Source organism: Vipera ursinii (assembly GCF_947247035.1).
Source record: "Vipera ursinii genome assembly, chromosome: 2".
In the NCBI taxonomy this organism is placed as follows: Eukaryota; Metazoa; Chordata; class Lepidosauria; order Squamata; family Viperidae; genus Vipera; species Vipera ursinii.
In genome coordinates, this window is record NC_139513.1 from 57,054,055 (window position 1) to 57,076,604 (window position 22,550).

The following is a 22,550-nucleotide window of genomic DNA, read 5'->3' on the forward strand; positions in this document are numbered from 1 at the left end:
GAGGGAGGGAGAGACAATGGAAGGGAGGGAGGGAAGAGATAAAGAGGGAAGGAAGGAAAGAAAGGAAAAGGAAGAAGGGACAATGGGAGAGGGAGTGAAGGAAGGCACCCATCCCCCTCCACCAGAGACCCACGGATCCCCCCCCCCCACAGGCCCCTGGCAACCTGAATGATAAGCTGGCCATGCCACGCCCCCCCCCCCGGCCATTAATCACATCATCCAGGGACACTGTGAATGTCATAAGTATGAATCAGTTGCCAAGCATCCAAATGTAAATCACATCACCCTGGGGATGTTTGAACAGTCATAAGTGTGAAAAATGGTCATAAGTCACTTTTTTCAGTACCGTTGTAACTTCAAATAGTCATTAAGCGAATTGTTGTAAGTCGAGAACTACTTGTACTTTATCATATTTTTTTCATTTTTTTTGTCAAGTTTTTGACACCTTGCGGGGCGACTGGTTGTACTTGGATATTGCCTTATCCTAAAAGTGGTACAATGGGTGAAAAGGTTGAAAAGCCCTGCTCTAAAACAGCAGTCCCTAACCTTTTTAGCAGCAGTGGTAGTGGGGAAAGGTTGGTTTCACGCATGCAACCTAGACCCTGCAAATGTGCAAATGAAGCTTCATGCGCTTGCCCAACACTTCTGCGGCCCAGTTCCCAACAAGTCACAAACCAATATTTGTCTGCAGCCCCTTCTCTACAATATCTTTTTTCAGATACAGTATTCTGTTTGGAATTGTACATAATACTCTTAAGTGTAGATGCTCATTAATAGTCTTACTGTATTAAACATTTATGTCTAGTTTGTAATGATTCCACTCTTTGAGTTGTTTTATTGATAGTACCCACACTCTAGGACAGGGGTGTCAAACTCAATTTCATTGAGGGCTGCATCAGCATTGCGGTTGCCCTCAGGGGGCCGGGTGGGTATTGCCAGGGTGGGTGTGGCCTACTGGGTGGGCGTGGCTAGGGTGTGTATGGCCTACTGGGTCGGCGTGGCCAGCTCTACATCGTTCGCATCAAGGGTGCCTATGGGGGCCTGGGCAGGAGTGGGACAGATCTGAGGGTCTCTGGCGGAAGGACGGTCTCTGGGCCAGGGCCAAGGCAGTGGGGGCCATTCCCTCACTGTTTCCAGGGTGGCTTCGCGGGCCACATGAAACCACTTCGCGGGCCGGATTTGGGCCCCGGGCCTTGTGTTTAACATGTCTGCTCTAGGATGACATTTTCTTTAAGTTATCTGCCATTAATCCAGCTTACCTTAATTGATCAGTTACTGGCAGCCCAGATTCATTATGCCATTATTTGTATATTTTCCATGTATGTATATGGATGTTTTTGTCTGTCTATACATCACTTTGCACTAAGTTGTTTAACTACTTTTGTCATGTTGAGGCCCATTTGCTGAGTAGTACCTGTATTGGCTGCTGGAAATGCATTATATAGAAGTTTTGTTATTGAAGATTTTATAAGAACTTTTTGTTTTGAAATAGATTTTTCTCATGATCTGTTAAGTTAATAATCATAAAGTTGAAGCAAAACTTTCTGAAATACCAAAACCTCCCCATCTTACATGTGCAAAAATTCACTTGATGAAAGCATCTGGAAGTATCTTAACGAAGATTCCATTTGAATGCTTATATAGGCTGTATGTATGTTCTGTGTCATATCACATTTAATGGAGTTTAATAGTCTTTATTTTTAATAATGTTGGAGCATTCACAGCTTTTGGAGGCAGGTTGTTCCACTGATTAATTGTCCTAATTGTCAGAAAATTTCTCCTTAGTTCTAGGTTGCTTCTCTCTTTGGTTAGTTTCCATCCGTTGCTTCTTGTCCTGCTTTCAGGTGCTTTGGAGAATAGCTTGACTTCCTTTTCTTTGTGGCAGTGTTCTTTGGAATACTGCTATGATGTCACCCCTCGTCCTTCTCTTCATTAGACTACACATTCCCAATTCCAGCAACCGTTTCTTATATGTTTTAGCTTCCAGTCCCCTGATCATCTTTGTTGCTCTTCTCTGTACTCTTTCTAGAGTCTCAACATCTTTTTTACATCATGGTGATGAAAACTGGATGCAGTATTCCAAGTGTGGCCTTAAGGCATTGTAAAGTGGTATTAACACTTCACGTGATCTTGATTCTATCTCTCTGTTAATGCAGCCTAGCACTGTGTTGGCTTTTTTGGTAGCTGTAGCACACTGCTGGCTCATATTTAAGTGATTGTCCACTAGGACTCCAAGATCCCTCTCACAGTTGCTACTATTGAGCAAGGTACCACCTATACTATACCTGTGCATTTGTTTTTTCTTGCCTAAATGTAGAACCTTACTTTTTTCACCATTGAATTTCGTTTTGTTAGATAGCACCCAATGTTCAAGTCTGTCCAGATCCTTCTGTATCTTAAGCCTGTCTTCTGGAGTGTTGGCTATTCCTGCCAGCTTAGTGTCGTCTGCAAATTTGATGAGTTCCCCATCTATCCCCTCATCCAAATCATTGATGAAGATGTTGAAGAGCACTGGGCCCAGAACAGAGCCCTGAGGCACCCCACTACACACTTCCCTCCATGTAGATGCGGTTCCATTGAGGACCACACGCTGAGTACGGCTGGTCAGCCAGCTGCGAATCCATCTGGTGGTGATGCTAACCCACATTTTTCTATCAAGTAGTAGGTTGTGATCCACTTTATCAAACGCCGTGTAAACTTACTCCTTGGATAGGCCTTATGCGATATCCTGAAAGGTTTAGTTCAGCATTTGAGAGTTGATCATCATTTTCCCCCAAAGTACTCTTTTGCGGAGAAGCTTGTTGAGTTTATTGAGTTACTTTTGGACAACTTCTGAAGGTCTTATAGTATGTTCCATGGGACATAATAAGTAGAACTATTTCCTCTTTCTGTTTTTGCAAATCAACAACCATACTTCATCCAGAAAGCAACATAAGCTGCTCTTTCCTTTCAAATTAAATTTGTAAACTTGCCTTCTTTTTTCCTTTCTCTGTAAAATAGCTGAAGTAATCATCTCTTTCTCATTTATGGTGCTGAGAAAATGCAGACAACCTGGTTGCTTTAATTCTTTACTCTGTATCGGTATAAAATTGGCAAAGTAATCCAAATGGTATGATTAATGTTTTATGCATTGAGGGCTTTGTATTTTTATGTATTTTTTCCTGTTTGGGTTTTTAAAAGTAATTTGTGCTAACTTAGCTGATAAATATGATAAACATCAAATGACGATAATTCTGTGTTATGCCACAGAACTAGCATTCCCTGTCTGGTATAAATGCCTTGCTAATAAAGTCATAGGTATAAGATTGACTACTAGATATTGGCTATTAGAAGGAATTGCATTGGGTTAATAAGTTTTTTTCACTGTTGAAACTAAGTACTATGGCAGCAGGAACTATGAAATTGTGGTGACACAGATGTTGATAAGCAGTTATATTGGACATGAGATGTGATACATCTGTTAGGTTTAATTATTGTTACTAATATACAGGTTTATAAGACAAGAATATAATACTGTAGTTGATATCTAACTTGAAAAAATGTACTGTGAATATGTATGTATGTATGTATGCCTATTGTGCTATTTGTTTTGCATAAGGAAATAAGAAAGCTTAGAAAAAGTATGAATTAGCTAATAAAATTAAAGGCACACTATAATAAACAGAAAGAGAAAGTAGTTAAAACACCAATACCTTTAACTTTTCCATGTCTTTCTTTTCTTGTAAAATATTCTTGCTTCCACCCCATCCATAGATTTTATTTATTTATTTAATTTAGAGGTGAGATGTGTATGTATGTATGTATATATATGTGCTGTGCATAGAATGTATATGCAGTCTAAAAGAGAAGACCATGTGCAACAACAAAAAACTACAAAAGCTCAATAACCAATTTATCCTAAGAACATGGAGAACAACCAGATTTTCATGGACTTTCAAAATGTCAGGGTGGGAGCCATACATATCTCTGGGTGGGGAAGGGGGGATACAATTCCAGAGGGTAGAAACCATGGCAGAGAAGACACAAATTTAGTTCCTGATAGTTCCTGCACTGTTTCACCAAGGGGACTCAAAGGACAGCTCCATATATTGTCTTTTTTAAAATATAGTTTTATGAAGGTTTATTCAGCATTAAATACAATGAAAATAAAGATCAATTACTATTTTTTTAAAAAGGAAGGGAAAGTACAAGATAAGGAAAACTTCTGACACTTTCCAACATACTAATGCATTTACAATTTCAACTTTTTACATTAACATTTAATAATTGTATAGTTATAGGCTGGCTTATAATGATCTTCAAACTGAATTTTAATTTTTTTCTATTTCAAGCATAAAAACCAGAGCAATATTCCAATGGAAACATGACCAAATAAAATCTTTGTTTAAAATAGTTTACCTCATCATGTTAATCAAATCCATTTTGGTTCATCTTCTAATGCATCTTTTTAAACTTAGTTTTAACGTACATGTTTTCAAATTCACTTTTAATAATAGTTTGCAAAATTTAGAAATTACTCAAATGTCATACATTAAAAAAGAAAGATCATTTCATTTTCTTTCCTTTTGAGCATACTTTCCAAATTGAATTTCAATAATCATTTTAAACCCCCTTTATAAGCACAAAACATTGTATTTTAATTATGTCTATCAGACCAATAACCCTAACCCAACATCTAATTAAATTTAAGTCACTTCATCCAGCTTGTCCTCATGCAGTAAAATCATTTTCTTCTTCAAAATGTCTGTTAAATATAAACTTAGCTTTTTCTCAAGAGACTCTCCAATATGATTTTTAAAAGAAATATGTAAGCATTGTCCATTTCCATTTCAGTTTTGAAGTGGAGATATCAAACTTGTTCTCTTGATTTCCTTGCAACTCTTCTTCTAATTGTACTGGAGGACTTATAAATCATCTTAATAGTAAACACTGTTGGTGTCAGATTTATATTCTAAAATTACAGTTTAATCCTTTGTATTGCCAAATACTTGTACAATTATCTCAGTAGCTTGTAACTTTCTGCACTCGGTTGCATCTCTGGATTATTCATCTTTCTTCATGTTACTTGAGTAATTTGGCCTTCTTGCTCTTGTTTCATGACATCTTATGAACACAGTTGATCTATAAAGCAAATTGTTTTATTTAAATACTGTTCCAAAATACATTTTTGCAGTCTTATGTTTCAAATACTTTATAAAATTGACTGTTATTTCTGTGTCCATGGTTTTCTGAATACTTTTCAGTCTGTTGTTTCTGAGTCCATATTTACTGCTTTGAAAATAAATTCCTTTTGTGATTTTAAAGTATTTAGAGTTGGTTTCTTCAGAATGTTTTCTATGGTCTTTATGAGTTCATCAAACCTTTTAGAAAAAAATTGCATATTGCTAGACAGTCTCTTCCCCCCACTTCCCCAAATGTCAGCCGCCTCCTTCTTTCTCTAATCTGATATGTTGTTGCTCAATGGAGTAGATAAGTAAAGCAGGGAATACACAAAAAGAACAAAGGATATTTTCTGACTATTTTGATCTTAAGACTTTTTGCAGGTTACTAAAATGCATATTCCCTGCAGTGAATAGTCAATAATACATCATTCAAATATAAACACTTTCATCATTCAAAGACATTTGCCGCTAAAGCAGAAGTTGATAAGAACAGACAAATAAATCAAAAAGAGCAGAAAAAAACAGAAGGAACCCAGCCAGCCAATTAACATTTAAAGATAAAGAACTAAAGCAAAAGTTCAAAAGTGAAGTTATAAGTCCCAGGTATGCTTATAAAAACATTCTGCCATTAGGAAGAGATCAGGCTTGCTCCCACAAGGAGCTGCAATCTTCAAGATTCCTTGTGGGGGGGGGGAGTCCCTTCAGCAGCCATCTTGGGGAGGAGAGAGCGCTTTCATATAATGCTTTTTAGTAGAGAAAGCATTGACTGCTGCCACTCTTGAATGTATCTATGCTGAATGCATATTATTTAGTGGCATCAATAGCACCGATAACTTTTGCAGATTTGCTGGTGAGCCAAAAGCATAAACAAATCCAGTTTTATTTCAAGCATGTCTGCAATATTTTATGTGAAAAATCTGTAATCCAGAAACTACTTTGCAAGCCAATGTGCTGTTACTTACATTCCAGCATCTACTTTTTGAGTAATATATTGACATATGCTTACAATAATGAATGTTTTTTGCAGTATGTATCAATTAAAGTGACACTCAGAATACATTAATGTTGACAATACACTTATTCAGTGCATATTTTCAGTATCTTTAGAGGTAATTTACCAATTTTTCTTGTATAGGCTTGAAGTCTCCAGATGAAATGTTTGCTTATTCAGTATCAAAGGATGCTTGTGAACATGATCCCCGCGTTATAAACAAGCAAAGAAGTTCTGATAATGAATTTGCATACAGTGCCTTTTCAGACATAGAGAAAGAAAGAATAGAAGATAAAACACACACAGGTCAAGAGGTGAAATCTGAAGAACAATGTGAATATGAAACAAATAATTATGTATCAAGTCAGCATTCAGTAAGTGGAATAATAGAAACAGCCATATTAGAAGAGTATAACATCTTTACCAACAAGATTCAGGAAATTTTGCAGCAGAAGAACATTACGTATGTCAGTGGAATATCAAAACCTGTCATTTCAGCCCAGGAAAGGATTATGAGACTTTCTGAATTCATATGTTTACAAGCATCAGATATTGCTGTCCATAAATATGTAGAAAGACTAAGTGAAAAGCTCAACAGTGTTGCTTTGTCATGTTCATATGGTGTTCAGAATGTGTCCTTTACTGGAACCACTGGACCAGTTGATAATTCTGTTACCAGTAGTGAATTGAATTTGCCCCTGGAGAAGCCTGTGTCTTCCTCAAATGTTTCTGAAGAACACTTTCCAGAGCCGCCATGCAGCAGTGTAGAGGGAGATGTAGTCATTAATGAGCAGAATCAGTCAGTGGTTTGGGATATAGAAAAAGAACACAAGCCGGTGATTGCTAACGTAGAAGGAAAGTTAACAGCTGAGCCAAAAGGATCTCCTGTTGATTGTTTGCCAAAATCAGAAAAGATCTCAAAGCCTGAAGATAAATCGGATATTGCAGCACAACCTGCTCTGGCTGGTTTTATTAGCCAGTTAAGACCTGAAGTGTTCGACAGCATTTTCAAAATTATTGAAGATGTACGAAAAAATACACTGAAATTCTACATTCATGAAGAACAAGAAAGTCTGCTTTGCAAAGAAATAAAGGTAAGCTTTGTACATGAGTGTATATCAGTTGTATGCATCTGTTTCAGAAAATTGCTGTCATTTCACATGGGTAAGCCAGATTTATGTCTTTGCACGAATGTTTTGTTAATGAAGTGATGCTTACAGCTAATAATAGCTATTTTTTCCATATATTTTAAAAATTGACAGGAAATCTGCAAATTAATAGTTTGCTGGAGTGAGAGAAACAAAAGAGAAAGCGTGGGCCACATAGATTTTAGAATTCCCATCTTTTCAGTAAAGTACAGTATGTATATAGTAGTTGCTTAAAACAAATAGTTTAAAAAGCTCTTGTACAGATGTTTTACATAATGAAGGGGTATTTTGTTGGTGCACTGTGTATCTGGCATTTGTTAGAATTTTATCCCACCTTTCTCCAAGAACTTAAGGTTCTCCTTTTTATTCTCATAGCGGCAAATCTTTGAAGTAGGGGGAGCCAAGAGTGAGCAATGGTCAAACAAAGAGAATTTCTATGGCTAAAGGAAGATTTATAAAATTGGTCTCCCTAGTCCATCTCCAACATCTGAACTGCTTCATATCATTAGCCTTTCATGCTACAAGGCATGCAGTAGGCTGGAAAATTCAGTTTAAAATAATGCGCAGAGAGAATAGTGTATTAAAACAGATTTTTCTAAAAGTGTGGGTAAGCAAGATCAGTGAAAAAATATTGTAGCTAACTTGGTTTAGTTTCATTTTTGAATTGTTCCTTTTAGGTTTAATATCAATTGTATTACTTTTAACATTTTCTGTACTTGCTTTAGGAGTATCTTACTAAATTAGGTAATACAGAGTGCCATCCTGAGCAGTTCTTGAGAAGAAGAGGTGAACTGGATAAATTGCTTGTAATTATTCAAAATGAAGACATTGCTCATCTAATTCATACGGTAAATGAAATGCACTTATTCTTGAATATTCTATGTAAGGAACGGTTGGGGGGATTTGTGCCAAAACTGAAATGTTCAATTTGGTGTGTGTGTGTGTGTGTATTTGTATTTGTATTGGTCTCTCCCTACCCCAATATAAAATGTAATCGTCTAGGGCAGAAATGGTTGGGTGAGGATAAGAGCAGGAAATGGCACATGCGGAGATCATTTTTTTTTGTTTTATGCACACACTTTGCTATTTTATATATTCTTAAAAATGTAAGGAGATTAGTAAGCCATATGTTATCAATGCAAGATATTAATATAAATAAGGAATGCTATTGTTACTAATTTATTTTATTGTACCAGTATCTTGTTTCTATTTGCTTTTTTTTAAATAGATACCATGTTTAGTATCTTTGAAGAGACTCTCATGTGTCAGTTTTGCTGGTGTTGAAAGTTTGGATGATGTGAAAAATCGTACTTACAATGACTTGTTTGTTTCTGGTGGCTTCATTGTATCGGATGAATCTGTTCTCAACCCAGAATCTGTCAGTGTTGGTAAGACTCACGTTCACTAAAGCATAGGGCAGACTACAAATTATTTATGTTCCTAATAATTAATTTCTAAGGGCTCGTATAGTCAAAGTTGGGTTTGTAATTGGGGTTCTATTTTTTTGCTTTATGCTAACCCTTTGAGAATTTTGTTGGAATACTGTGAAGTTCTGTTCTTTAGGGCAAAAATTCTTTGTTACTTTAAAAATTTTCACTGGTAAGAGAAAATACTGTTCAGCAATTAAAATTTTTGTAAAACAACTCATGCGGAAGTGCTGTTCAGAAGTAAGAAATAAATGTCCTCAATCTACATACATTTCCACTTTATTTTTTATTGTTGCTCAGTTGAAATATCCCTGATTCCTTGGGCCCATCATTTACTTGTTCCTGTGACTTTACAGGTAGTCCTCAACCACCAACCAATATTGGGTCTTGAATTTTGGTAGTTAAATGATGTGGTTATTGAGTCATCATGTAACATGATCCGATTTTATAACCATTTTTACTATAGTCATTAAGTGAATTCCACTTTCCCCATTGACTTTGCTTGTCAGAAAATGCCTGCAAAGGTCACAAATTGCTACCACAGGATGCTGCAACCATCATAAATGCAACCCGGTTACTAAGCATCTGAATTGTGATCCTGTGACTGTGAGAGTGGTATGACAGTCATAATTGAGGGTAGGTTATAAGTCACTTTTTTCAGTGCTGTTGTAACTTTGAACAGTCCTTAAATAAATAATCGTAAGTTGAGGACTACCTGTAATTAGCTTCAGTGTCTTGTACTTAAATGTAGATCAGTAATAATTATAGCAGTTACTAGAGATTCACATGCTCAGATCAATCCATCACATACTGATTTATATTAATCACAGGTGCTAATGTTGGCAATAGTATGCTGTTATGAAAATTTAGCATAAAAGTTGGATGCAGGAGAACAGAGAAAGAAGAAAACAAATAATGGGGAATATTAATCTTTTTTAAAAATACTTTAGTTATAGTATCTTCCAGAAAGCGATAAAAGAACCTTAATATAGAAAATTAGAATTTGCCAGTTCAATAAACTGAGTAACTTTTAAACAGTTTCTATATTCTAATAAACTATGTTTACAGGAGAAATGTATTGTGCATAAAACATCTAATCAAATTGTTTGGTTATAAATTTTAATAGTTACTTCATTTCCTTTTCAATTTTTTGTTTTGAAAAATTTGTAAAATTAGCTTATTGATACAGTAAACCTCACAATTAAAGTTAACATAATGGGGAGACTCATAAATTTAAAAATAAATAAATGTATTTTAAATTTATAAATTAAAAAAAATAAATTTAATTTTTAAAAATTAAGATTAACTTTTCCAAATGAAAGCCATTTTTTCTATCATGATTGTTATTTGAAGTAAGTAATTTTCTCCTGGAGTTGTTCTAGCAACATGCTACTAATAAAAGCTGTGCTCAAGCATTGTGCTGTGTGTCTTCTACAAATTTATCTAATTCCTGTTTAAAATAATATAAGCTAGGGTTTATGTTCTGTTTTCAAAATTAGATAAACTTAATGAGTTTCTGAAGTTCCTTGGAGAGTTGAGTACTCCAGATGAAAAGTGGCAATGGAAAATTCACTGTAAAATACAGAAAAAATTAAAGGAGCTTGTAAGGTATGTATTAGGTATGCAAGAATTACTGTATTAAAAATATAACTTGAAATTGGTCTGGTAGTAGCTATACCAGTCTTTCTCCATTTCCCAATTATTGTGAGAACATTGTTCTTTATTTTAATTTTTAAAACTCCTTTTAAGGTAAAAATGCAAAACGTTATTTTTTTGTATACTTCAAAACCATGCTTTCATTTAATAGCCTGCATTTGTTTTATGTCTTTGGTCTAATTTTTGCTTTTTCTGTAGAAAATTAGAAAACAGTTTGGTAATTTTGTCCACAATGCTTGTATTATATAAATGCAGATTATACATTGTTTTTCTTCCAATAGAACAAATAAAAATGCCATGAACTTGCTAGCACTTTTGAGTGCTTATCAAAAGAAACACATGGTTGAGATTCTGGCTTACCATAGCTGCGATTCTCAAACACGAAGTCCTCCAGAATTAGAGTGTCTCATAAGACTTCAATATCAGAATATTCAGCAAAGGCATGTGGTCTTTTTGACAGGTAGAAAATAATTATGATTTTCATATATATTTATATATATCTCCACAAACACATTATTATATAATGAACATTTTCCCCTCTTTACTTAGAAAAGAATGTGTCAACCTTTGCAAGTTATGCTGATAATGGAATAGTAGTTACTACTGTCAGTTCCTTTATGCACAACTACAAAAGTTTAGTTGGCTGCCACAACTCAGTTACAGAAGAAAGCCTGCCTTCTCCCACTGATTATGAAAAACAACCAGGTAATAATATAGTTTAATTTCTCTCACATGTAGCAAGCAAGATTACTTGAAACAAGGAATCTAGTGTATGTATGCTTCAGTATAAGTAAAGAATAATATTTCTAAACTGTAGAACACATTGTAAAAATAAGAGAGATGTAGTGTTGTACATCAATATGAAATTGGTCTGATAAGAGTATTCAAGAAATTCCATGAAATATAAAAGGGTTAGGATAAAGATGGCAGAACTGAAGTGTAGAAAACAAGCAGTGAGTGAGGGTGTCAGTAATTGTGATGAGTAATTTTCATACAAAATTCTGACCTACTGTATAACTTTAGATGCTGTTTTGACATTAAATCCTTTGGAGCTGGAAGTTGGGATTTCCCAACAGTAAGCATGAACACATTTCGCAGAAGCTTTTAGCATCGGAATATCCGGACGTTCACAAGAGGGTTATATGTGTGTTGAGTAAGTGAACAAAAATGACAGAAGACCAGCCTTAAATGATATGCGACTTTGAGACCTGAAGCCTAAAACGGTGTGAGTAGTGCATAGTATTTTTAGATAAGCTTTCTATTTCAATAGAGTAGGATTTTTCTCTTCTTAATGTAGTTCTTGTAGAAAACGATGAAAAGGATGAGGAGGACATGTCTCTGGATTCAGGGGATGAAGCATCACAAATAGAAGTTTGCAATGATGCCTCAAACTGTGATTCCCATTTGGAAGATTTTCAGACAGAGACCAAAGGACCACACGGAACAGACTCTAGGCAAAAGTCTCAAAGTGATGGACTGCTATCTTCTGAAGAAGAACACTACTCTCTGACAGAAAAGACTTCTAAAATTGACATGCAAGATATACAGCCAGTTACTCCTGTTTCAACTACCTACTGTCCTGAAGAGGAGAGAACTAATTCAGAAGAACAAATTCCTCTCAGCTTTCAGATGTACAATAGACAATTAAGTGTGCCTCATCAATTCAGTCATTTTAACGTTCTCACTCATCAGACGTTTTTGGGAACAACATACCCTATGTCTGCCAGTCAAAAACAGGAAAGTGGAAATTGCTTTCTGACTGCTTATAGTCAGAACATGGATATGGACCATTCTTCATCTTCATCCAATAATTGGGATATCAATTGTGATTCTTTGAGGCCATTTCCCAAACAGAATTGAGCAAAGAAATGTCTTTTTTTTAAATATTTACTGCGGACTTTAGAAAAAAAGTGAATTAAGTATTTCTAGTCTCTGATCTAAACATTTCTTGTCTCTTATCTCAGATGTTTTCATGTTTATTTAAATCATGAATGGTCTGTATCAGATAAAGCACCTGAAGTTTGAAATAAATCTATATATTTTTAACATATATTGTACTTGAATGAACTTGTTTATTGGCACTTCTAAGTTTTACATTTTGTAGTTCACGTGTAATTAAGATTCTAACTTATGTAATTTGAATGTTTGCCTGAACCATATGTGAAAGAGGGAAGGGATCATTTTTAATGTAAAGTGTAAAAGGACATTCAAACCACTTTTCCTTTATAATAGCTATTATGTACATATGTGAATGTTTTGTATAAAATCTTTCTATAGCTTTAAAGTCAACTCTAGTTACTTCATCAATTATCCTGGATTTTTGGTTACATACCTAAGTTAGAATAAACAGTAGGGTGCAGTTTGTTTTGAAATGAATAAAAGAATTTGTCCAGAGAGGACTTAGTAGCAAGTTGCATTTTGTTGTGTCATCTGTTTCCATGAAATAGATGCAGCCAAGATAATTATCATTATCAATCAAGTTAACTTCTCTTGCCATCAAGTTATGCATTTACTAAAAGTACGTAATACTCTGATTAGTATTCCAAGTTCAGAGCTCTTTTTTATCAGCATAGTAATACTAAATCAAGTTATTTCTGATTAAAAAACTTGCAATGTATATGTGGACAAACTGGCTTCATTGACATCAAGGAAGTTAAGAATAGCTCTGTGTGGAGTTACTGTCATAATATACTCTTGTATCCCTGAATTTGGAATTTTTTTATTAAAACATTTCATAACAATAAAATGCTGTCATTATATCTTAGACTTTATGAATATGAACGTGCTTTGCTGTTAACTGCATATAAAATCCATCAAGAAATCTACAGCATTTAGTTATCTGTTATAATATAGAACCAAGCAATTAATGCATAACATGGAAGAATTAATTTTGAATTGATCTGCCATAAATGGCACCTAAAGTCAAATATAATAGAAAATAAAATGGGCTAAAATATACTATTTTTGCTATATATTTGATTGGAAAGCAGGAATAGATATAGAGAGCATAAATAATTTAAAGCTTTAAAGCAGGAGTTCCCATGCGTTTTAAATGGTGAGCACATTTCAGTCTTTTTGGTGTATTGTATTCACTCACAAAATGATTACCATGATATCTGGAGAATATTTAGGTAATTCTGTGGTTAAAAAAAATACCTAGAGATATCAAGAAGATACATCGATCCTGCTCTTTGAAGACTCTTAAGTATCAGATGAAGCTCTGATCATGTTATAAGTCACAAAGCAGTATGATTCTGGTTAATTCTGATAGGTTCATTTTTTTTGTCAGATGTAGCCACTTCTAATATGTAAGAATCTTAACTTGAAACATATTTAAATATGATAAACCCAGTGAGATAGTGATTAGATAATTATACTAAAATTAGAAAACCTTAAAAGTATTTTGAGCTTATGGTTTTATGGTTTATAATTTTTTAGTTATTGGGTTTTATTGTTGTGAGCTGCCGAGAGTTGTGTTTAAAATAGATGGCCAAATATAAATAAACAAACCAGTTCCAATTCATGCTGAATGTGTAACTTGACATCAGCCTTATAAATATGTTAAAAGATGTGGCAGTAAGGGAGAAATTATGCGGCTACTTTAATCTCTTGAGAAAGTAAGTTTAACATTAGGCTGTAAATGACTACCAATATATTGATATCGGTAACTAGACTGTTGCAGTTAAACATCTGCAATGTCACTTTACCAATTGTATAAAAGCATTGCAACTAGAAATTTAGATCTGAGGAGATTCTTGGGCATATTCCCTCATGAATATTATAGTTCCTACCAGAAATATTTAAGTACTTTTATTGATTTTTCTTATCACTCCTTAACCTGATAACAATTGTTTAAATTATGTTTATGCGTTTAATATTACGTATATACTTGAGTATAAGCCGACTCGAATATAAGCCGAGACCCCTAATTTTACCCCCCCAAAAATGGAAAAAGTTATTGACTCGAGTATAAGCCGAGGCTGGGAAATGCAGCAGCTCACCTTATGTTCCTCTCCAGAGATCTTCCCTCAGCAGCAGCCAGCAAAGTAGCTCGCACGCGAAACAAGCCTGGCAGAGGAGCCGGAGCGGCGAGCAGAGGCGCCCGGCCCAGATCCTGCAAGGCCCGGCCGAGACGCGCCCCCAGCAGTGGAGCTGCTCCGGCTCCTCTGCCGGGCTTGTTTTGCATGTGAGCTACTTTGCCTGATGCTTGGCTCCCCACCCCCACGGCAGGGCAGGGCAGGGCAGAGACTTGCCTGCTCGCATATTTACGAAAGAAACGCTCCGAGTTCTTTCTCCGCCCCCTTGGGGGGAACTCTAGCTCGGGCTCGCTCGCGCGCAATTCTCTCTCTCCGCCGTGGCGATGGTGGGGCGCCAAGGTAACCTGAGAACGTGGCAGGGAAGAGCCATATTTAACTACCCTGTTCCAGAGATCTTCCCTCAGCAGCGGCCGGCAAAGTAGCTCGCACGCGAAACAAGCCTGGCAGAGGAGCCGGAGCGGCGAGCAAAGACGCCCGCCTGGATCCTGCAAGGCCCCGGCCGAGACGCGCCCCCAGCAATGGAGCCGCTCCGGCTCCTCTGCCGGGCTTGTTTTGCATGTGAGCTACTTTGCCTGACGCTGCTGGGGTCGCGTCTCGGCCGGGGCCTTGCAGGATCCGGCCCGGGCGCCTCTGCTCGCCCTCAGCAGCACCTGACCCGGAATCACATGCGAAACAAGCCCGGCAGAGGAGCCGGAGCGGCGAGCAGAGGCGCCCCGCCCAGATCCTGCAAGGCCCGGCCGAGACGCGCCCCCAGCAGCGGAGCTGCTCCGGCTCCTCTGCCGGGCTTGTTTTGCATGTGAGCTACTTTGCCTGACGCTGCTGGGGTCGCGTCTCGGCCGGGGCCTTGCAGGATCCGGCCCGGGCGCCTCTGCTCGCCCTCAGCAGACCTCTCTTCTTGATCACTTTGCTGGGATAAAATGCCATTTCTGGCTCTGGGTGTGTAAATTGAGAGGCAATCTGGATATAAATTCTAACTAGCACCCGAAGTTGAAGTCATTAGAGATGCGTCAGGCAAAGTAGCTCACATGCAAAGAAGCCCGGCAGAGGAGCTCGCCGCTCCGGCTCCTCTCCCAAGAAGAGAGTAGAAATCCCTATTTTCGGAGCCGAGAAGAGAAGCGCGGCTACAGCAGTTGCTGAAAAATCCAGCAGCAGAGTTCCGCAGAGGAATAAAAAGCACGAAGAAAAGCAAACGGTGAGGAGGAGGAAGAGAGACGCCTTGGCTTCGTGCAACTCTCTCTGGAGTAACCGTCACAGCGGCTCCATCGTGTCTCCAAGGTGCAGAGCTCCTCCTCCCCAATGCCTTCCTCGGGAGCCCTCGGGGCTTTTGAGAAACTCTTTTCCGCTGCCTCGGCATCAGATTCCGCCACCGCCGCCTCAGCTCCGGACGGCCGAAGGCCCAGCCTAATCAGCCGCCAGTCCCCAGAGACCCGAGAGCTGGCACATACGGGTCTGCCACACGGAAAGCAGGGAACAGGGTAGTTAAATATGTCTCTTCCCTGCCGCGTTCTCAGGTTACCTTGGCGCCCCACCATCGCCACGGCGGAGAGAGAGAGAGTGAGAGAATTGCGTGTGAGCGAGCCCGAGCTAGAGTTCCCCCCAAGGGGGCGGAGAAAGAAGAACTCTCGGAGCATTTCTTTCGTAAATACGCGCGCAGGCACACACTCGCCCAGCTGCGCACTTCGCCCAGCTTCTCGCGGGGAGTTTGCAAGCCCTTCGTTTCTCTTCAGGGCCGTCAGAAGGGCGAGCAAGTCTCTGCCCTGCCCTGCCCTGCCGTGGGGGTGGGGAGCCAAGCGCGCTTGACGTTCCTGGAAACGAGAAGGGCCTGCGGAGACTGACACCAACCCGAGTGCCCAAGCGGGTCTTCTCAGCGTCAGGCAAAGTAGCTCACATGCAAAACAAGCCCGGCCGAGGAGCCGGAGCGGCTCCGTTGCTGGGGGCGCGTCTCTGCCGGGGCCTTGCAGGATCCGGGCGGGCGTCTTTGCTCGCCGCTCCGGCTCCTCTGCCGGGCTTGTTTCGCATGTGATTCCGGGCCAGGTGCTGCTGAGGGCGAGCAGAGGCGCCCGGGCCGGATCCTGCAAGGCCCCGGCCGAGACGCGCCCCCAGCAGCGTCAGGCAAAGTAGCTCGGCCACGCGCAAGTCCTCGGTAAGTTCTTTTTTTTTTGTTCACTGGAGTATAAGCCGAAGTGGATTTTTCAGCCCAAAAAGTGGGCTGAAAAATTCGGCTTATACTCAAGTATATACGGTATTTTGCAGAAACGTTGGCATCATTTCCCCTCTTTTTAGCCTCTTGTAAATCTGTGCTAAGATAAATATATATGTGGATGCTAGGAGTCAACACTTATGGCATGTGATCAATCAAAGATGGGTTAGTTAAAATCTGGTTTTTAAAGAAGGAATGTATACACGCAATAGTGCTGTGAAAGTATGCTGAAATACTAGTAGCTTCTGAATACCAGATATTTTTTCTCCGTTGGCTATAGTTAAAATGAAGTATTCTGTATTAAAAGTTTAGTTTACAGATTTTGAACTCTGTCCAAATGACTGATTTTTAAATTTGTATTTAGCACGCAGGTTTGTAAAGTAAACTAAATGACTAGTTCCACAGAATTTGTTTTATTCCTAGCGTTTTCACGCAAGTGGAGGAGGGTCCACTCTCTTAGATGAACTTAGTGTTGATCCATTTGATTGTGACAGGAATTGACCGAGAGGCTTGTTGCCCAAAACTGACGAGACCAAACTGGCTTTCTGTCAGTAAAATTCTTGAATGCAAGCTGCAAGCCATCTGAAGAAAATCTTAAAAATCTTATTGTTTCTTAATTTCTGAATCAAGCAAGAGTGGGTTTGTTTTATTTTAGTCGTTTTTAGATCAAATTTAGAAACAATTGCAGGTAGTCCTTAGACATTGGCAATATACAGGCAATTTCTGAGTTAAGAATGTGCAACATAAGGATAACCTCTGGATATTAACAGACAGCCTCTTATTAAAAATGGCAAATAGTGTTCTTCAAGCCAACAAGGTGCTGAATCTGCATGTTTTTGATATACAGCTTTTTTCAGTGGTTGCTTAGTTTGAAGGACAATGCTGTCCTCCATTAATAGACAATACAAGTTCCAACTTAAAATAGAAATTTGAATTAGAGACAGATTTAGTGAATGGAACTTATTCATAATCCAGGAACTGCTTGTACTTAGTTATGTCTGTTATGTGGACTCAATATGTCTTAAAGTGCTCAATCCCTTGTTTCATATTGGGATGGTTTTGAGATTTGTTTTTATTGTTCGGGGTGGTGGTTTAGTCCTGCCCCTCTAGTGACTTTCAAGGTTTGTGAAAGACTGATGCTGGTAAGATGAAAGCAAGGTTAGTTTTCCTTTTCCAAATAAGAGGCTGCTGTCAGAGGAAGTCTGACATGTATCTTGAAAGATTGCAGAATTGAGCGTTTTAAATTTTCATGTATATGATACTTGCTCTAAATGTATTTGGTGTATCCGTCATTTTAATGTTTGATTCAGATTAAATGCTAAGCCATGATTTTAATTGGGAATTGTTTAAGGGAAGGAATTAATGGAAGCAACTTGCCATGATTTCTATTCTACAATAAATATTTATTGCAAAAAGTAGAGATAAAATGCACATCAGTTTTTATTCAGGCAAAAAAGTATTGGTTGAACACTATTGTATTGTTATATTCTTCTTAAATTATTAACTTTATTATCAGGTGGGAAAGGAACCATGTTACAGTGAGGGTTGTTGTCCAAACCATTAGATGTAACTATAACTATATTAATTTGCATTTACCATGTTTCCCCAAAATTAAGTCCTATCCCGAAAATAAGCACTAGCTTGATATTTATGTGTGCGCCTAATATAAGCCCTACCCCCAAATAAGCCCTAGTTAAGACCCTGCTCACTGTGTCCTACTGTCTGGTTGTACGAGGTGGGGCGGGACACAAGCATAAAAATTAAGCTAGGGTGGGTGTGGGTGTGGGTGGAGCTGCCCCATGTGCCAAGCACCCACTTAGCACCGCCGCAGCCAGGCCTCCCATGCCCTGACACTTGTCACACTGCTGTCCAATTCCTGTGGCCTCTTTCGGCAGGATGCCACATGGCATATCACGCTGGTGCCTCCACTCGTGGCAGGAAGTGGCATGTGCTGATACTGTTGCTTGTGGCAAGATGCCAAATGGTGCATTGTGCTGGTTCTGCTTGCACGCAGTGCAAAGTAGCATGCCAAGTGCTAATACAGCACGATCCAACAAACCACAATTATAACAGGAAACAGAAGAGAAAGAACACATCAGTGGAACCTTCCCTTTTATACAAAGAGACACAGACCCTGCTGAATCATTCCCATAATTACATCTTACACCTTACATTACACAACCTGGTTAGCTTTTAAATCATTACCTTGACACTCCTCCCATTTAAAGCTAAAGAGCTGTTAACCCAAATACTTTTACATACTCTTGATGCTTTCCTGCATTTAAAGGCTTAGTCAACATATCAGCTATATTGTTGTCAGTGGAACAATGCTGTAACTTTATCAGTTTATCCTTTATAGTCTCTTGACGTTAAAATATTTTATGTCTACATGTTTGCTTCTGCTTCCGATATGTTCTCCTGTTGCCATCTTCATACATGCAACATTGTCCTCAAATATTGGCACAGCTTCTTTCACATCAATACGTACATCTCAGTAATTGGACATACCAAGTTAATTCAGAACACGTTTCAGACAATGCTATAAGTTCAGCTTCCGCAGTTGACAGTGCTACTGAAGGTTGTTTTCTGGATTTCCATCCAATTATGGTGCCAGCAAACAATATCACAAACCGTGTCTTTGACTTTCTGTCATGCATATCATTTTCCCATTCACTGTCTACATAGCATTTTAATGATAGGGTATCAGATGGCCTTATCCTTAGTCCTAGGAGGTTCATTGTGCCTTTCAAATATCTAAATATTCTTTTTATCCCTTTGGTAATCTCATAAGGGTAAACACGTGGTGAGCATTCATAGACTCCATTTCTTTTTCCATAGCCTCCTTCCATTTATCCTGTTCTAGTGTAGGCAATAACATCTCTTGGTAATTACGGGGTTCATACCTTACACTATATGCTCTAACCCCACTTGCTGAGAATCGACCAGGAGGTACGCTCTTATTGCTACGTTCAGACCTCTTTGGCAACATCTGTTCCTGTGTTTCTGTTACTTCTCTCTCTACCTCAGGTCTATCCTCTTCTGTTCCTACTATTTCTGACCTGCTATCCCAAGCATGTCAAACTGCTGGCCCGTGGGCTGGACGTGTCGTCCTGAAACCATGCCCACCCCATTGCCAACAATGAGGAAAAAATCGTGATATGTCGCGCAACATCATGTGACATCGTGAGTTTGACATGCCTGTGCTATCCTGTGCTCCCTTCATTGGGCTTTCTGTAGCCTCTCCTTCCCGAGAACTAGTGCTACGTGTTGGCATGAACACCTCAGTGTTAGCATGCACCCTATCCCAATAGTTTTGTTCTGCAAAACTAGTAGACCTTGAGATCACAACCTTCTTTGTTCCATCTGCAAATCTATATCCTTTGGAACCTGGCTCATATCCAACAAACCTAAGTTTCTTGGCCTTTTTGTGTCTTTTCCTTCTGGTGCTTTTGGGAATATGCACCCAGGCATAACTGCCAAATGTCCTTAGGTGAGCCAGTGAAGGTTTCCTTCCATATAATAGGTAATATGGAGTTTCATACCCTGTTTACTAGATAGTTGGCTGTTTTTATGGCTTCCCCCCAGTACGTTTTACTCATTCCTGCATCTGCCAGCTGTGAATCTTTCATAGTTTGCAATACACCATTTCTCTGTTCAGCCACCCCATTTTCTTCTGCCGAATGTGGTTTTGTATGTCTATGCTTATGCCTAAGTTCCTCAGCCACTTTTGGAAGTTGTCAGACATGAACTCTGTTCCCCTGTTTGCATCTGTCATACTTTCTGGCCATATCATCGCTCTATAAAGTTCACCCATTGCCTGAACTGTTGAATAATTTCCATTTTGCTCTTTAATAAATATCAAAACCCATATCTGCTGTAGTCATCTACTAAAACTAGTACATACCTAGCTCCTCCTAGAGGCGGTGCCATAGGACCAATTAAATCAGCTTGCAATAACTGCAAAACTGTTTGCCTTGAGCTTTTCTTACTTACAGGATATACTCTGGACTTTGACTCCTTACAAATAGCGCAATCTAAATATTTGTTGCATTGCTTAATGTGTAGTCCTTCAGCTAGGCCTGGCATCCTACGGCCTGCCGGATTACCTACGGCAACACCTGCGACCGGCGTCAATTTCCCTCCATCCAGTGCGCTCCCACAGAGAGGGCCTCCTCAGGGTGCCGCCGATCAAAGAATGCCGATTGGTGACCCCCAGGGGGAGAGTGTTCTCTGTGGGCGCGCCAGACCTTTGGAACAGCTTACCGGTTGAGCTCTGGACGGCCCCCGACCTTTGCTCCTTCCGGCGCGATCTTAAAACATTCTTTTTCGAACAAGCTGGCCTGGTCTGACGGGATGGGGTTGGGTTTTTTAAAATTAGTTTTTAACTTAATATGTATTGATTTTAAGGGCATGATGTTTAATGGTTTTTTAATGGTTTTTTAATTTTTGTATTTGATTTTTATTGTGTATTGCCCTGTTCACCGCCCTGAGTCCTTCGGGAGAAGGGCGGTATAGAAATCAAATTATTAAATTATTAAATTAAATTAAATCCTTTGCAGCACTCTAACTTGCATGACCTAACCTGTTATGTAATAAATCTATGCAATTATCATGCGTGGGAGTGTGAGTGTTCATGCACAACCATCCTGCTGCTTCCTTAACACGTATAAATTATCCAGTTTAGCACCTTGTGCACAAATCCTCCCACCTTTCCTGATGATGTATTGACCTTTTGCAAACAGTCCTTCATACCCCATATTATCGAAGTTCAAAATATTGAGTAAATTATGGTCTAGCTGATACAGATAATACATTATCTAATGTTTCTCCAATACCATGTACATAAAGTTTACCTTACCCTTTAACAGCAGACTGTTGTCCATTTACCAAGCCAACATGTTTGTTTAGATGGTCTTAGGTTTGAAAACATTTGTGGGTCATTTGCAGTATGCTGACTTGCCCCACTGTCCAACAGCCAAGTGTTTTCTTCAGTGAAAAATGCTGCCAGGGAAAATGTTGGTTGTGTAGCTCTACAATCTTGTTTCGCTGCTCCTCTGTTTCTCCTCTCAGGGCAGAGTCTCTGGAGATGCTCTGTAGAACCACACTTGAAGCAGCGTTTCACCATGCAAGTGTTCTCAGATGCCCTTGGATGTTGTAATTCTAGGCCTGGTCTGTGAGTTGTCACCAGTTCCTCTCTGCTGCCTTTCCAGCCTTTTCGTTCTCCAGCAACCGGCCAAATAACTCATGGTTAAGTCCCTCTCTTGCATGGACTCCAAACTGGACATTAGGACATCCCATGAATTGTCCAATGAACTGAGCAACACATGCACCTTGTGTACCTCAATAAAAGTCATTCCTCTTTCTTCTAACTCTAGGAATGTTTCTCATGGATTGCAAGTGCATAGATATGCTCTCTCCTGGTTTCAGTTGGGCCTTATATAGCTTTCTTGTCAGCATTACTTTGCTGCTCGCAGTCTCCCTTACGTACACACTGTGCAAAGCTTCCCAGCACTCTTTAGCAGACTGGAGACCCCTCACGTGTATCAGCTGGCTATCCTCAAAACTCAGGATTATGCTGGCCAATGCTTTCTCATCCTTTCTCTGGTCCCCATTATCCAGGACTGCAGGTGGATCAGTAACTATCATCCACCTACTCCATTCACAGGTACATCTCCATTTTCAGACACCAGGAGAGATAGTTTGTTTCATTCAGATGAAATACTACAAAACCTCCTATTACGCTGACGGAGTCCATGCTGCCTGCTACCACCACAAACCACTACAAACCAAAAGCCTTAACTTCTTTGCCTCTGGGTCAAGCTCTCACTGGGTTTCTCCTCTCACTGGGCCCATAACCTGTCAAGAGTGTGCACAATGTTATTGCGCAAGATAACCCAGGAGTAAACACAGCAAACTGGTTTGTATTAAA

At 39.1% G+C, this 22,550-nt stretch overlaps 1 protein-coding gene across 4 annotated transcripts in view; it reads left to right on the forward strand.

Moving 5' to 3' along the window:
* The window catches only part of TASOR (transcription activation suppressor), a 45,761-nt gene extending 32,983 nt beyond the window's left edge, over positions 1–12,778 (forward strand). For 3 of the 4 annotated variants that reach the window (XM_083352658.1, XM_083352660.1, XM_083352659.1), the window contains 7 exons: positions 6,298–7,247; positions 8,027–8,149; positions 8,530–8,689; positions 10,228–10,336; positions 10,666–10,844; positions 10,934–11,089; positions 11,682–12,778. In XM_083352658.1, coding sequence (XP_083208784.1) covers positions 6,298–7,247; positions 8,027–8,149; positions 8,530–8,689; positions 10,228–10,336; positions 10,666–10,844; positions 10,934–11,089; positions 11,682–12,244 — 2,240 coding nt within the window. In that variant the 3' untranslated portion in view covers positions 12,245–12,778. Of the gene's footprint in view, positions 1–6,297; positions 7,248–8,026; positions 8,150–8,529; positions 8,690–10,227; positions 10,337–10,665; positions 10,845–10,933; positions 11,090–11,407 lie in introns of all 4 variants that reach the window. The other variant, XM_083352661.1, reaches the window with a different exon arrangement.
* The last annotated feature ends 9,772 nt before the right edge of the window (positions 12,779–22,550 follow it).